The following is a 15,000-nucleotide window of genomic DNA, read 5'->3' as shown; positions in this document are numbered from 1 at the left end:
TCGTACCTGAGACATGGTCAGGATCGAAAGATTTCTATAAGTAGAAATTTGGTTCCCCAAAATTGTTGAAGAAAGCAAGTAAGAAGATAAGCTGACCTTTACAAGAGACATCTGTGTCCTTTGCCCACTGTCCGTCACTGAGACAAGACACTATTGGCTCACCATGGAGCCTGTAGCCCCTTGTACAAGAGAAATGACACGTAGTACCATATGCAGGATAAACTGTGCACGAGCTTGGTGACACATGACCTTTGTCTGGCGCCTGCAATGACTGGCAACGAACAACTGTAAAAAGGAAAATAAATTTCTCTATCCTTTTTGCTAGACTTTTAAATAGTAAGAGAAAGCTTTTCCCCCTTGAAATACTGCTTTTTGATGAATAGCGCCATTACAACTCGTCAGCGGAAAATTGAGGTGTTGTGAAGTCTTTAAAAGTGCCTCACGAAATACCGATAATTAACAATTATGGGATGAGGTTGCGCACGATGGCGAGAATTGTCATGGCCGAGGTTTTTGTTATCTGTCGAAGCAAAGACTGAGGCGGATAACACAATCCGAGGCCTTGATAATTCTCGCTACCATCTGAAAACCGAACTGTTTAATTGTTTTATTATGAATACACTTGATCATTTGTAAAAACAAAACCGCGTACATGAAACTAAACATCTTAAATAAACTTGCAAACAACTTTATTTGTAAGCTTAGAATGTAAAGTTACAGCGCAGCCCCAAAGTTTCCATCAAGATTGTACAAAAGATATGTTTTTAAAGTTAAAATTAATCTTTTGACTGAACTCAGACCATACATTGAGAGAAGAGCGCACTTTCATTTGAACTCAGACTCCCTTTTGGTAAAACCTGAAAAATAATTCTTGAAAAGCTTCAGCAAAACAAACGTGTTTCTCATGCGTGTAAAACTATATATATTATCTGGGAAGTGACGTCACTTGCTAAAAAATATTGTCTCTAGGTATGACGTAACGAAAACAGTGCCAGCAGTAATTAGCTGCGTATTTGTAGCCAATCAAAATTGAGATAGTGACAGCCATGCATAATAATTATATTCTTTACTGATAATTGTGACATGCTCGTGTACACATTCCCTCATATGATAACTTACGATATTTCCATTAATACGCCCTTAAAAAATTGATGATCTCCAATCTTAAAGCAGAACTTAAAAAGTAGCATAAAATCGTAACACTTAAGGTGACTGAAGCAGACAGTTATCACCTTGGTATCTGATCATTGCGACCAACTGATGGAAAAATGTATAAGCCTAGAATGCAACATCAACCAATGGACGGGAAGAAGGCCGAAATAGTGCGAGTTCTGCCGTGAATAAATTTAGAAAAGGATTTAGGAGCCTTGAGATTAAGAGGCTGGCTAAGTTGTAGTTAGTGATCGGGATAAAGCTAGAATCAAATTCCGTAATGATTAGCCCTTAGGCTTTGACTGACTACTATCATCATATTTAGCTTAGTTACCTTTACAGTAAGGTGCTTGGCCTGACCACGTTCCGTTTGCCCGACAGATTCTCTCGTTTGATCCGTTTACCTTTCGATAACCGGTATCGCAATAAGCAAGACACTTGTCACCAAACACGTTATAATCAGAACCAGCTCCACAGCCCGAATGGATACTGTGAGGGGGAGGGTGAAGGCGAGGACACCGAACCACTAAAAGACAGAAAGCCACAAAGTATTTGTCGATTATTGGACTTTTACCATGTTTCCCTAATTTAGCTCTTTCATGTTCCGTTCCATTATTTTAGATTTGATTCAGTGCCAAGCTAACTTACATTCACACTGTGTTTCATTGCCTGTCCAGAAGCCAGTTGAAGTGGTCGTATTCTTTTCACAAACTCGTTTGGAGGAGCCTACCGTTGTGTACCCAATATGACAGCTGAACGAGCATTCTGAGCCATAAATGTTGTCTTTGGTACAGAATTTGGTGCCTCCAGCAGGGGCATAGAACCTAGGCACGCATCGGACCACTGTAAATACGAAACAAAGTGCAACACTTATTTACGCACTTAAGATCCTAAACAGATTCATTTTTCCCTCACTAAGGGGCTACGCAGGCTAGAGTAGCTCAAACATACTTAATCCAGTGCCTATACTAATTCAAAAAAACACTAATAAATGAATTTGTTCTCCCATTCCACCGCCAAACATTTCACGATGTTTGCCTTCCCCGCAGTATTGTTGTCGTTGTTTTTTGGTTGTTGTTTTGTTTTTGTCAGAATGTTGTCACAACTTTTTTTAGAGGCACATTTAAATGCGTCCATCAAGAATACTTGCTACAAAAAGAGAGATGTTCGCCCATTATCAACCTCTCAGAATATAGTGCTTTGAACATAATGTCCTCAATGACTACCCGTGCGTTTTACAAAGATGATACAAAACAGTGTTAGACAGAGTTACCTGAGACGAAGACCTTAAACTTGCATTCGCCAACGTTTCCAGTTTTATCAGATGCAAAGTAGCGAATGCTGTGTTCACCAGCGGCAAATCTCTCGCCCGGCTTCTTTCCCGCGTGTGTTACGTTAGGGATGAATTCGGAGTTATCTGTCGCCTTGGGTGCTGTCCACGTGATAGTAGCTGTTGTGGTACCCCGGTCAGCTGTTTTGAGGATATTCGAAGGGCACTTTGAAAAAGTCGGCTCTGAAACGTCTTTGGATTTAAAAAATCAGAAAAAAGAAATCAGAAGAATGAGAAAAAAAATTCTTAACAGAGGAAAAAGAAACAAAATTTTGATTAAATTTGATGAATTGCCCTAAATGACGTTTAAAATTAATTAGGGAACTCTGCGGGTTTAAAGATGATCCTCATTTATTCTAATGACAATAATAATGTACCAATAGAAGTTATTTGACTTTATGTAATGAAGAAGTCTATGATGAAGTGAGGCAAATTTGAGAAATACAGAAACTAATTTTCTGAAATCTGGGGTACCAGAAGGGGCTAGTTAGCGTGGATTCAAATTTTATTTTAAAATCTCTTTCATTCGATCACATGTTATAAAATAATGAGGATAGAACGCGCTCTCTTATTGGTCAATAGGTGTGTTTAGAGTATGTAAACACAGTTGTGACATCACACGACAGTTATGCAAACCCTCGACTGCGTCTCGGGTTTGCACAACTGTCTCGAATTTTCCCAACTCCCCTCGTGTTTAGATGAGGCAACGTAAACACGGAAAGAGTCCTCTATTGCGTAATTATAAATCATCACGTCATCTTGCTCTTTCATCAGAGAGAGGAGAGGCCCAGAAAAAAAGAGCGTGACAGCATTATTTAAATCAGATCTATACTGCGACTGACACAAACCTCTACACGAGGGATTTTCTATTGGAAACCACTTTTTGGTCTGAGCGCAGGTCTTGAGCGTAGGCCCCAGGAGCTGATACCCACTCCTGCAAGTAAAGCGGCATTCTGCTGCGTAACCAAGGGAACCACTTGAGTTTGCGCACGCTGGCGGACTGACGATCAAACCTTCGGACTTTACAGTCATTGCTGGACATGTCACGCCTGTTAAAGAGAGAAGAATAGTACAAAGAGAAAGAAGGAAAAAAAGTTGTAAAAGGATAAAAACATCTCGGAACTGTATTCTTCTCTGAGCTAGATATCGGCCTAATTACTGCAACAACTGTCTGCGGACCCTTGAAGAGATTATTCAAGTACTCATAAGAACTGCACAAAGTCAAAAGAAGACACGTGTCAATTAATACGTAAAAGGAAAAACGAAATTTATGCCAACTGTAAGCCCCTTACGGCGAAAATATCTCCAGTATTTTTCTTAACTCGCTTTATTTAAGCTGCATGGAAGCGGAAGAGATTAAAAATTTGTTTGAACTGCTGGGTAACGAATAAAGACTGTACTATGAGTCGAAAACTGATACTGCTCTAGGAGCGTGAAAAAAAGAACCGAAAATGACTAAATTAAGCCTTAAATAATTGCAAAAGAAAACGAATAAATTAAGTACTAAAGTCCAGGATAACATATTAGACATGCACAACAACTGATAATGACATTCCTAGACGCAAAGGAAGTACAACGACACTAATGACTAGGCGTTTAGATCTTATACCAACTTAATCAAATATATACCCAATAAATGTTTTATCTAATAATTTTCCTCTTACCTCGGCACTGGAACTGCGCACCAGACCACTCTCGGTTTTCTTGACATGTTCTGTGCAGAGATCCTCCCGCCACCTCGTATCCCAGAATGCAACTGAAGGAGCAGACGGTACCAAACCTGGAAGAAGGACCACTACAGCCGTACCCAGTCTTCACTGCGTGATCCGTGGTATTTAAGGAGGGACACTCAACAGCTGTAAAAAAAAGTATGAAAGAGTTCCTGTCATGCGCAGCCTCAACGTTTCAAGATATGTTTGCTTTCTTAAGGGAGATGAATAATAAGTCACTGTAATCGGTGCCGATGGTCGGCCAACGAATAACAGAGAGCTTTAGATAGATAGCAAGAGATCTGTACTTAGTATTCGTCCTCGTCTTCGTGCTCACATAATTTGTTACTTTAGATTGAAAACAACCAGTTTCGCGTTCCTTACCCTGTTTTTCCGTATTACGACCACAATAATGCTGAGTATGGAAGATTCACTTGGCGAAGAGGACGTCTTAGTGAGTTTTGATTAGTTGGAAGTACAAAACTCACCTCTGTAAATATCGTTCTCACGAAGACGACTTTTTCTCAACGACGAGGTCGACAACGAATTTCCAGCCTGCGTAACATGTCACGGACTCCCACGCATTCGGTTTATGACCAAGCAAACAAACTCGTACTCGTCTTCGTTCTCGTTCTCGTTCTCGGATCTAAAGCTCTCCCTAGTTTATTTTTCTTTCCTAAGTATGATGCATGATATCGTGTAATTAACGTAACAAACGAATCAGAAGTTTTTTCAATGAGGTACCGGATCTGGGGTTCATATTGGTATAAATGTGCTTTCCAGCTAGTAGGTGATTTAAGCAACGACGTGACCACAGTAACGGCAACGAAAACATCACTTAATTCAAAATTTGAATTAGGATTACTGCAACTAGTTCTCGATTACCCTAACCTGTTCAACTTAACAAATGTGCGCGATCGATTCGGTTACTCAGTAGTGGGAAATGCTTTGAAGTTGAAAAAATTGAAAAAGTGATTTACTGTCCTGTGCTCACCTTTTCCGCAGGCTTGAATTGGTCATTTCACAAGAGAAGTGTACTAAAGTGTACGACACATGCACTATTGTTTTGTGGCGTTCTCGTCGCCATGGTGTTTGCTTAAAATCCTTGATGTTGAAATGAAGGAGAAAATACAAACAAAAAAACAGTTGCAAACCACGATTTACACTTCTGAAAGCCAGACACACCTTAATCGAATTTACGTTAAGGTTTATTCGTTTAAAAGTGCCACATAACGGTGATATTAAAAATTACGCAAATGAGTTGTTCACCATTTAGCTTCGGCTACACTGCAGTTCCTTGTATTCTCCTACATGTCAATATACTATAAAGATAAATTATCTCATTCTTCACCTTCACAATAAGTCGCATTTCCTGTCCAATGTACTTGATCTGTTCCTGATACCTTGTCACACGTCCTAGCAACCGATCCTTTCAGTTCATATCCCTTGTTACACTGCATGCGACAAACTCTTCCAAACACATTGTCACACACTCCATACTCGAACTTGCCATTTGCAGGGGGCGAGAGTACTTGACATCGAAGAACTAGCAAAGAAACAAAGCGAAAATCACTTTAGTGATTGCAGAACAGCACAGCACAAACGCAAAAATGTTTGTACAACTTTGATTTCCAACAGATACTAGAATTGAAGGAGAGAGCTTTTATTAGTATCAGTTGTAAAAACATTTTTTTTCCAGCCCTAGATCTTGAAGTAATAAACTTATCTACCTTGAACGTTGACTTTGAATTGACAGAACTTCGTATTTTGCGATGGATCTACAGCAGTAAAGATCACAGTGTGATTTCCTTCAGGGAATTCGTGCGGTGACGTCACAGCCGGTAACGCAGAGACAGTAACACGATCATTGTCCGTAGCTTTGACTGGTTTCCAGGACACCATGGCTGTCGTTTTACCTCTGTCAGCAGAGACTGTTCGCGGTGACGGACAGGATTCTCCAAATGAAGGTTGCTGTGTGTCTTACATAAAATAAAGACACAAAGAATAAGTCGTGCAATTTTGTGATTCTATTCAAACAGAGGAGATAAACAGAGTCACCATGATATCAGCGCCTAACCTCGTACCAAGATCTTGCTCGATATACCAAGCCCTGACGTGGTTGAAGTTGAGAATTCAAAATATTTGATCCGTCTTTCCGATAACCGCACAAGAAGAAACCACTAATTTAAGTACAGAATTTTGTATGCTAATATAAGGATGCTCCATCATCGTATTCATAAGTCCCAAGAAATTACGTTACGCCTCCTAATTTTGTTTTTAAAGTACGTGTCAATGATTTTTAAGAAATCCTTTTAGTGATTTTGGAAGTTTACTGCTGTTCCACCTGATTGTGGGAACTCTGGGTACGAGATTAATTAGCGCGCACAGGAGCGAATGAGCGTGGCTATATAAGGATCATCGTGCTGCGAAATCGTACTTATTGTGGCGAAAAATGCTGGTAAAATCAGTCACGTACGCTCTAATAAGATTGACTGTTGACAATGTTTCTATGCCTGTCTAGACACCACTTTAGCGACAGTTTTCAAACGCCTTTGCGCGCACGGGGTAGAAAGTCCGATAAATAGGAAGTGTTCTTTTGTGCTTCATTTGACCAAGAAGGGAAGAAATCAGCTCAGTAGCCAGAGAAAAACCTCTGGGAGCTGACTAAAGAACCAACAACATACTCGACGAACGTATAACGTTCAGTCTATGAATCAAAACGGATCGAGGAAAACGAGTGCTCTCACCATTGCGCCAACCCTGCTGCCCCAAAAATCAATCAAAAATGAGGATAATTTAAACGAGGGTGAATTGGACCAAAGTTAAATGAGGCTATGAAACTGAATCAAATGGAGATTTACTGATAAGCAGTTGGAAAGTTATGTAAATGCTTAAGGCTTACCTCGACACTGGAAGCCTGCCTGTGTCCAGTGCCCGTTGTCACAAGTAGTAGACATAGAACCTACTAGCATGTAACCTGGGTTGCATTCATAAGAACATACTTGTCCGTGCAAAGGTCTGGTTTTGCAAATACTAGGGGTGACGTCACCATTGTCTGGTGGAGTTAGCCTTGAGCACTCGGTTACTAAATGGAAATAAAAATGAAAAACGAAGTCCATAAGTAAAAATCAGCGCCGATAGTAACAAGCCAAGTATGTCGTCCTTAGCTAGCAATACGTTAATTTCAAATGTTTTCCACTGAGGTTAAGGGTAACGAAAACGACGCTGATGGTGCTGGTGGTGTGCATGTTGATATAGATGGTGATGGTGTTGCTCATGGTGACGTAGATGGTGATGGTGATGGTCATTCTGACATAGGTGATAGTCATGGTGATAGATCGCGATGGTGGCAGTTGTGCTGATATAGCTGGTGATGGTGGTGGTCATAGTGACATAGGTGGTAATGGTGGTAGTCATAGTTATACAGATGGTGACGGTGGTGGTCATGGTGATATAGATGGTGATTTTGGTGGTCATGGTGCTACAGATGGTGATATAGATGTTAATGGTGGTGGTCATGGCGATATAGATGTTGATGGTTATGGTCATGGTGATATAGATGGTGATGGTGGTGGTCATGGTGATATAGATGCTGATGGTGGTAGTCAAGATGATACAGATGTTTATGATGGTGGTCATGGTGATATAGATGGTGATGGTGGTGGTCATGGTGATATAGATGTTCATGGTGGTGGTCATGGTGATACAGGTGTTTATGATGGTGGTCATGGTGATATAGATGGTGATGGTGGTGGTCATGGTGATATAGATGGTGTTGGTGGTGGTGGTGGTCATGGTGATATTGAAGATGGTGGTGGTCATGGTGATTTAGATAGAGATGGTTTTGGTGACCGTCATGTAGATGATGATTTTTTTAAAATTTATTTTTTATTTATTTTATTTTTTATTTAACATAACAGAAGTTTACATTGCACAAGATACATATAATTAAGAAAAAGAAAACAAATACAACTAATGATCTGACATGCAAGCCAAAACAGGATGTAATAAGCAGCTAATCGCATACTGACATGCACGAGAACTGAGTGATTAATCAAAGAGGGCGAATAAAGTAAATTAATCATGTAAATTTCTTAACCTTGTATTTAAAATTAATCTTGTTAACAAATTCAGACAGCTCTCTTTTAGCTTCTTTGAATAGTTGTAATACATCATGTATAAAAAAGTATAATTAAACACTCTTACAGCCCCATGCCCAGCAAAGCTTTGCTTGAACAAGCCAAACACTATTTCCTTAGGTTCTGGATTGAAACTAGTATTGTTTGTGGCATTAAATTAAACCACCCCACCACTTGACGAATAAAAGACAAAGTGAATTGGAAGTAAAGAAAAGTGTGGTCTATGGAATCTGATTCACCGCAATACAAGCAGTCCCTTTCACTTTTAATTCCAATTTTAATTTGTCTAAATTTAACACTATGTTCTCATCTAGCATAAAAGATGGGGCCCCTTGGACAAAACCCTCCACGCTCGTGTTATCCATCTCTCCCACTTTTTTTGACATAAAGCTTGGTATTGCGCTTAAAACTTGATAGTACTCCAGAAAATTTGATTTACAATTATACTTCGAAAGAAATTTTTGAAAGGTAAGGTAGCGGCCTGATTCATGAAACAGATTTTTAACTGAAACAACACCTTTCGAAAACCACTCCTTAAGAAAAATAGGTTTACCATCTATTAGAATATCCTGGTTGTTAAGCAGGAGATTTTCTTTGCTATAATTATAATTATAAAGAGATTTAAGCTCGGAGAAGAAAGAAAGAGCGTCCCTATAAAATTTTGGTAGGCCTACTAAGTATGGTAGTTACACCTTAACAGAAAGCGAAGACTACCACATTTTCGAAAGAAATGCGTTGCCCAATATCGTAGGCTGTATTAAGGCCTCCAACAAGATCATACCCCACCAAATCAAAGAAGTGTTTATAAAATTCCGCCGTAAATCCATCTTCGCCGGGTGATTTTTTCATTTGGTAGGGTTTCTAATATCTTCTGACACTCTTCAAATGTCAGGTAACCCTCTAAAGACATCTTTTCCTCGTCTGAAAGTTTTGGCATTTTTACATTTTGTGTAAACTTATTAAAACTTTCTTGTGGATAATCCAGTAATATTTTGGACAGGTAAAGATCACTATAATATTGTTCAATTTTCGCCAAAATTTCCTTATTATTCTTTATGGATGCGCCCTCCTCGGTTTAAATTTCATTAATGACCTTTCGGTTGTAATTCCTTTTTTCTAGGTTGAAAAAATACTTGGTCACTTAGTTCTAAATATAGTCGCTTTACTTTTCACTTCATAGATTAGTTTAAGTTCGTTCTTAAGCTCGTCATATTCATTTAGTTCTTGATCCACGTTATTCAAATCAGCGCTATGACATTTCTTTATACAACTTGTCGAATCGCTCCTTTATTTCTCTTTCATGTTTTCTAACCAAATTCGCCTTTCCATTGGCAAAGGAGATTGTAACATTCCGGATTTCCATCTTGAGCATTTCCCAGAAAAGTCGCATATCTTCAACATAAGAGAGTTTTTCGCGGAACATTGGGTACAATTCACGAATCTTAGCGCTATACTCTTCAGTTAATAAAGAATTATTAAATTTCCACAACCCTGGTCCTCTGGGATTTTCTTTTGTGCATGTCAACAACAGGTATATTAAATTGTGATCCTGTGCGATAGAGGGTTGTATGTCGTTCTTTCTTACAAAGTTTTTCAATTTTTTGGAAATTAGAAAATCTATTCGTGATCTCATCTTCAGTGCTTTTGACGCGTAGGAGAATTTCTTCGCATTTGGACGACGAATTCTTTGAATATCCATAAGGTCGAAAATGTCCATCGTAATTAACAGGGAGTTACAGTATGTGGTTGGTTTCCACGGGGCTTCACCACTTTTGTCCTCTTTCGTAAGGGCACAATTCCAGTCGCCTCCAACTATTAGTGTTGTGATATCCGCTTTGTCTATTAAACAACATTTTAATTCCTGCAGGAACCGAAGCTGATCTTCTGAATTGTTTGGGTCATATATATTACAAAGAGATACCTTTAGAACGTTCATTTGTGAGGTAATCAAGACTTGTCCTGAAATAACAACTCTATTTTTCCTTTGACTTTTGGGTCAATTAAAATACAGACGCCTCTGCTATGACAAGAGCCGTGAGAAAACACGATATCACCTCCCCATTCAGCTTCCAATAGCACTTCGTCATTTGAATTTGAATAAGTTTCTTGTAAAAAACAGAAAGTTGCCTTTTGATCTCTTAAATACGAAAAAATACTTCGCCTCTTGATTTGATCCCTCAATCCCCGTACATTTAAAGAAATAATACCACACCTTAGTTTCTCTTGCATGCAAAGAAGTCAGTAATAAAAGATAAACAAAAACACGACAAAGTTAAAGCAAAAAAAAAAAAAATAATAATAATAATAATAATAATACACAAAACGCCAACAGATAGATTTCTAAAAAACCTCAATTTATAGCGTTATATACCCTATGGAGCCGAAAAGCTCTAAACGAGCTCTCTTTCATCCCCCTCCCTCCCAAAGACAACTTGAAAAAAAAAAAAAAAGGATTTAAATAAAAGACATTTCAAAGCATAATAAAAGTAATAATCGAGATACCTACATTTTCTGGTGGCATTTATAAATCATTGAAGCCGTTTTCACCAGCAATCCTGTTCAGAGACCCTTCTGGGGAAGTTTTAACGAAAACCTTACCGTCGATAGTCCAGAAGCTATGAATAGCGCTATCCTGTCGCATTTTGGCTGCTCTGGCCGCGAGACCTCGTCTGTAAGCTGTCAAGCTTTTATTAATAAAAATACGTGATGAATCAGCGGGCGAAGTGGTATTCGCGAAACTAGGAAATATATCTCTCAAACCTATGTTCTTCAGTTTAGTTCTCTTCTTGTACACGTTCGTTTTAGTTTTATGGCGGATGACTTTAGCAATGATACAAGTTCTACCTTTCCGCTTGATATTGTGTGAGATGTCGATGTCAGTTGAAGATATTTCTACGTCCAGAGCTCTCGCCAACTTCAACACAGCTTCATCTGTTGACACGTACGCCGATTCCGGTATTCCATAAATTTCCAGGGAGGACTTCAAGGGCACCCAACATCAATTTTCGGAAAATATCTGTTCGGAAGACGATTTGAGATCTAGAATTTTCGGAACATTTGTTGTAAAATTTCTTGCTTGCCTGCCTCTCCTAGGACTTTCGAACATTTGAAAAATGGTATATTTGCCCATTTTTAACGGATTGTTACCCTAAAAAGGTCACCTAGAATTTTCGGGAGCCTTTTTTCTGGCTGAAAATTTCGAAAAAGTAAGTTTTAATCCCTATGATGTTCGGATCACTAGACGTTCAGCTAGGAAATCCGAACAGATGAAAGATTTCTAGGGGATAAATATATGCCTTTATCTACCGTTAAAATACTAAAATACGTTTGACAATGCTATGTTTAAGTGGTTTTTAACTATATTCTCGTTGGGTGCCCCTAAGGACTTTCTACTGTACTGCTCTAGTTCATCCAGCTCCACCAGCATTCTCGATGTATCATCTTGTTCATCCTTTAACTTTTTTCTCGTTTGATCAAGTTCAGTCCTAAGTGTTTGATTTTCACTTATGACCTTCGCAAGCTTCGTCTTAAGTTGCTCAATGTCGCGGCCATGTGACTGAAAAGTCGCTCTAAATTGCGAGAGCTCTTCTCTAAGATTAGCATTGTCTTGTAATATTGCCGCCACAGAGCTTTCCAGATTAACTAAAATATCTCGCAATTGCGATAGCGTTGGTTCTTCTTGAAAGGACGCATCACAAGTTGCGGTTTCACCTTCTGCCATATTTCCTTCGACTTTCTGAGATGGAGAAGACTGAGTGTTCAGTTTTTTATTTCCTTCGGCGATTCTTCCAAGATGATGATGTTGATGGTACTGGCGAAGGTGTTGGTGACACGAAGTATTACCCTTACACAAGAATCGTTTTACATGGCCAATATAAATCGATTACTTGAATGTTAATCATTTCCATTTGGCAGATAAAAGTTTTGATTATTAAAGCAAAGCCAGTTCCAGTTCTAATAATTGAGGTATTCGATGAACAAATCAGCAATGGTGAATGAAATTTCGATGACTCCACGTCATCATCTTCAAATTATGCAGTTTTAGCTCAGTGCATACGATCAAACAGTAGATTGGGAGGTGCAGAGGATGATTAAAAATGTCAACTAAATCGTCTTGCTTAAATAGAGTCAGATTGAGTGTTCAATCTAGGTTTCTTGTTTTGATGAAGAGCATTTTATGTATTAAATAATCTATCTTTCCGCGGCATTTCTTTACAATGATCGGGAAGATCTTTCGTCACCTGATTATGTTACTTCCCTCAAGTGTTTCCCAATAACAGAATGTTTACGTTCATCAATAAGGTGAATAACATGTCGGCGTGTTTAGAATTCGTATTTTAATCGACATCCCACAAAACACATTCAAAGTGATAGACAACCCTTGTTCAGTTTCAATTATAGAAAGGAAAAGTCATAGACTCTTATAATTCTAATTCTAGAATCAGAAGAGGCCAGAAGTCATCTTAGACTCAAGCTTCTTACCTTGGCAGTTGGGTCTTGAACTAGGAGACCATATTCCATCATTACCGCAGCGACTAACCGAAGGCCCAATGATTCTATAACCACGATTGCATGTAACAATGCAATTTGTTCCGTAATACACTTGAGAGACACCACTACATGACGAGTATCCGTTGCTAGGAGATGGCCAGCTGCTTGTAGCACATGTAATTCCTTGCAAAAAACAAACAAAAAGACATGCGCTTCACTTTAGGTGTCGAAACTCAAAAGAGCGAGAAATACGTTAACCATACGACGTTTTGAAAATTCCTTTGAACAAAGAAACACTCATTTATCAGTTGTTATAGATTTCGTACTTACCACATCTTGTTACCTGGCTTACTTTAAAAATTAAACTCCTTTTGGTCTCGATAAAAGCAGACAGACAAACTAGTATTCGTAAAAAATGGACAACAAGTGTGAGTTTACAAGACATGTTTCGATCGATCATCGATCATCTGCAGTTGTAAGTGTTCGTTGCAGTGCGAATTTGAATTTGAATCAATGTTACAATTTGAACTTAGGACAGTGTCATAGTTCGCGCATGTGCAGTTGATCGATCAAAACTTGAAAAAGTCGGGGCGACTAAGAGTCTATTGCCTGCTCAGTTTTTGGCTAATCATTTTTTTGACTCTCTTTTTAATTTCCATATTTTGTATCGCACAGAGAATCACTGAATCAACTCGACTTGCGGCCAAAAGTTCTTTGCAAACAACTGGCTGTACTAGCGCAGGGTGAGGAAAACGCTGAAATTTTAGAGAAAATGATTGTTCGGGTATTCGTTATCTTTCTGTAGTCAGCTGTCTTGCGATAGATTTTGATCATCTCTGTTTGAGCCAGAAAGAAATAAACTCAAAATCCCTTTAGGGCCTAATGTTTCTGTTTCCCCTTTTGCCTCTCCCAGTCCCTGCTCGTCATTACTGTACAGCAGTAGTTGTAATTGTAAAAATATTATAATTGAATGATTAGCGAAGTCACCAATGCAAATTAAAGAGAAAATGAGTAAAACTCACGGTCACATCGTCTGAAGTCGCTTGTCCGACGTTTGTAGCCAGGGTAACACTTGCAAGTATAAGAACCAAGATAATTCACGCAGCGATGTTCACATCCTCCGTTGCCATTACTACATTCGTCACAATCGATTGCCCACGTGCTGTCACCACTGCAGCGCCTACCCCCATAGGCAGGACATGGATTGTTGCAGTAGCGCCTTCTGGTCCGATAACCTCCAGAGCAAGAAACTAAGTACCAGTCGGAAGGTTGCCATGGACCCCAATTACCGTGAATTGGAGCTTAATGGAAGAGAAAAGTAAAGAATACGGCTTACTCAGTTTCATGCTTTCAAAAGCAAAGGCACGAATATTGAAAGCTAGTTAAAAAAGTAAGATATTGATTCGTAAAAATTTGAATAATACAGTTGATAAAAATGACACTTATTTGTTTGTGATAGTTGATATCTTATTTGAGTGCGTGAGTGTGTCTTTGTGTGTGAGTAGGAGTTTTTTTTTACATAAATCGTGCGAGAGACATCAGTAGATGCTGCCATAGCCTACAACTGCGCTTCTGTCATAAGCAATGATTGTGTATTTATTTATACGATAATTAGAATAGTACAGCCTCTCTCATTGATCAATAATTGTGTTTAGATGAGAGTATGTTAACACGGTTGTGACATCACACGAATTTGGATTGGTTATGTGTTGGCTGATAGGAAATATTAGCGCATATCAAGAAAGTATATTTCTATCAAGAAGTAAATAAACAGCATTTTTCTTCACTTGTCGAACTATTGTCGAGACATATTTTATAAAAGCAATAGAGGACTTTTTCCGTGTTTACATAGCCTCATCTGAACACAAGGGGAGTTGGGGAAATTCGAGACAGTTCTGCAAACCCGTGACTTTGTCTCGGGTTTGCATTATTGTCTCAATTCTCTCAACTCCCTTCGTGTTTTGATGAGGCTATGTAAGCACGGAAAAAGTCCGCTATTGCTTCAATTTAGTCAAGCCTAAAAGCGGAGATGCGCAAATTGTTTATTTTTTAATTTAGTAAATTCCATAAGCCTGTTGTTGAATAACACATAGGAACAACAATTCTCCAGTTTAAGGGGGTATGGCAATATTCCATAACAAATAAGCCGTACCAAAATAAGTCCAAACTATTTGCAAAG

General features: G+C 38.8%; 2 protein-coding genes across 2 annotated transcripts in view; one reads left to right on the top strand and one right to left on the bottom strand.

The window, feature by feature from the left end:
* Window positions 1–7,260, bottom strand: part of LOC137987711 (uncharacterized) — a 55,091-nt gene extending 47,831 nt beyond the window's left edge. Inside the window, exons 1-9 of the mRNA XM_068833782.1 lie at window positions 7,094–7,260; window positions 5,922–6,170; window positions 5,543–5,737; window positions 4,147–4,338; window positions 3,331–3,531; window positions 2,426–2,674; window positions 1,801–1,995; window positions 1,487–1,678; window positions 97–285 (exon numbers count right to left, since the gene is read on the bottom strand). Coding sequence (XP_068689883.1) covers window positions 97–285; window positions 1,487–1,678; window positions 1,801–1,995; window positions 2,426–2,674; window positions 3,331–3,531; window positions 4,147–4,338; window positions 5,543–5,737; window positions 5,922–6,170; window positions 7,094–7,163 — 1,732 coding nt within the window. The 5' untranslated portion in view covers window positions 7,164–7,260. The remainder of the gene's footprint in view (window positions 1–96; window positions 286–1,486; window positions 1,679–1,800; window positions 1,996–2,425; window positions 2,675–3,330; window positions 3,532–4,146; window positions 4,339–5,542; window positions 5,738–5,921; window positions 6,171–7,093) is intronic.
* Window positions 7,261–7,518: 258 nt separating this feature from the next.
* Window positions 7,519–9,510, top strand: LOC137987699 (uncharacterized). Its single transcript, XM_068833768.1, has 2 exons — window positions 7,519–8,049; window positions 9,451–9,510. The coding sequence occupies exons 1-2, from the start codon at window positions 7,519–7,521 to the stop codon at window positions 9,508–9,510; spliced, it is 591 nt and encodes a 196-aa protein (XP_068689869.1).
* Window positions 9,511–15,000: the final 5,490 nt, after the last annotated feature.

Source organism: Montipora foliosa, unplaced genomic scaffold (assembly GCF_036669935.1).
Source record: "Montipora foliosa isolate CH-2021 unplaced genomic scaffold, ASM3666993v2 scaffold_382, whole genome shotgun sequence".
Taxonomy (NCBI): domain Eukaryota; kingdom Metazoa; phylum Cnidaria; class Anthozoa; order Scleractinia; family Acroporidae; genus Montipora; species Montipora foliosa.
Note: the sequence above shows the minus strand (reverse complement) of the source record. Positions and strands in the feature narration are given on the sequence as shown.

What these genes read in the sequence shown, in the direction of transcription:
- LOC137987699 (XM_068833768.1), top strand. Translation starts at nt 7,519, where the DNA reads ATGGTGATAGATCGCGATGGTGGCAGTTGTGCTGATATAGCTGGTGAT. An exon ending in ATGGTTTTGGTGACCGTCAT is followed by an intron (nt 8,050 to 9,450) that starts GTAGATGATGAT and finishes CCTTTTTTCTAG; the next exon opens with GTTGAAAAAATACTTGGTCA.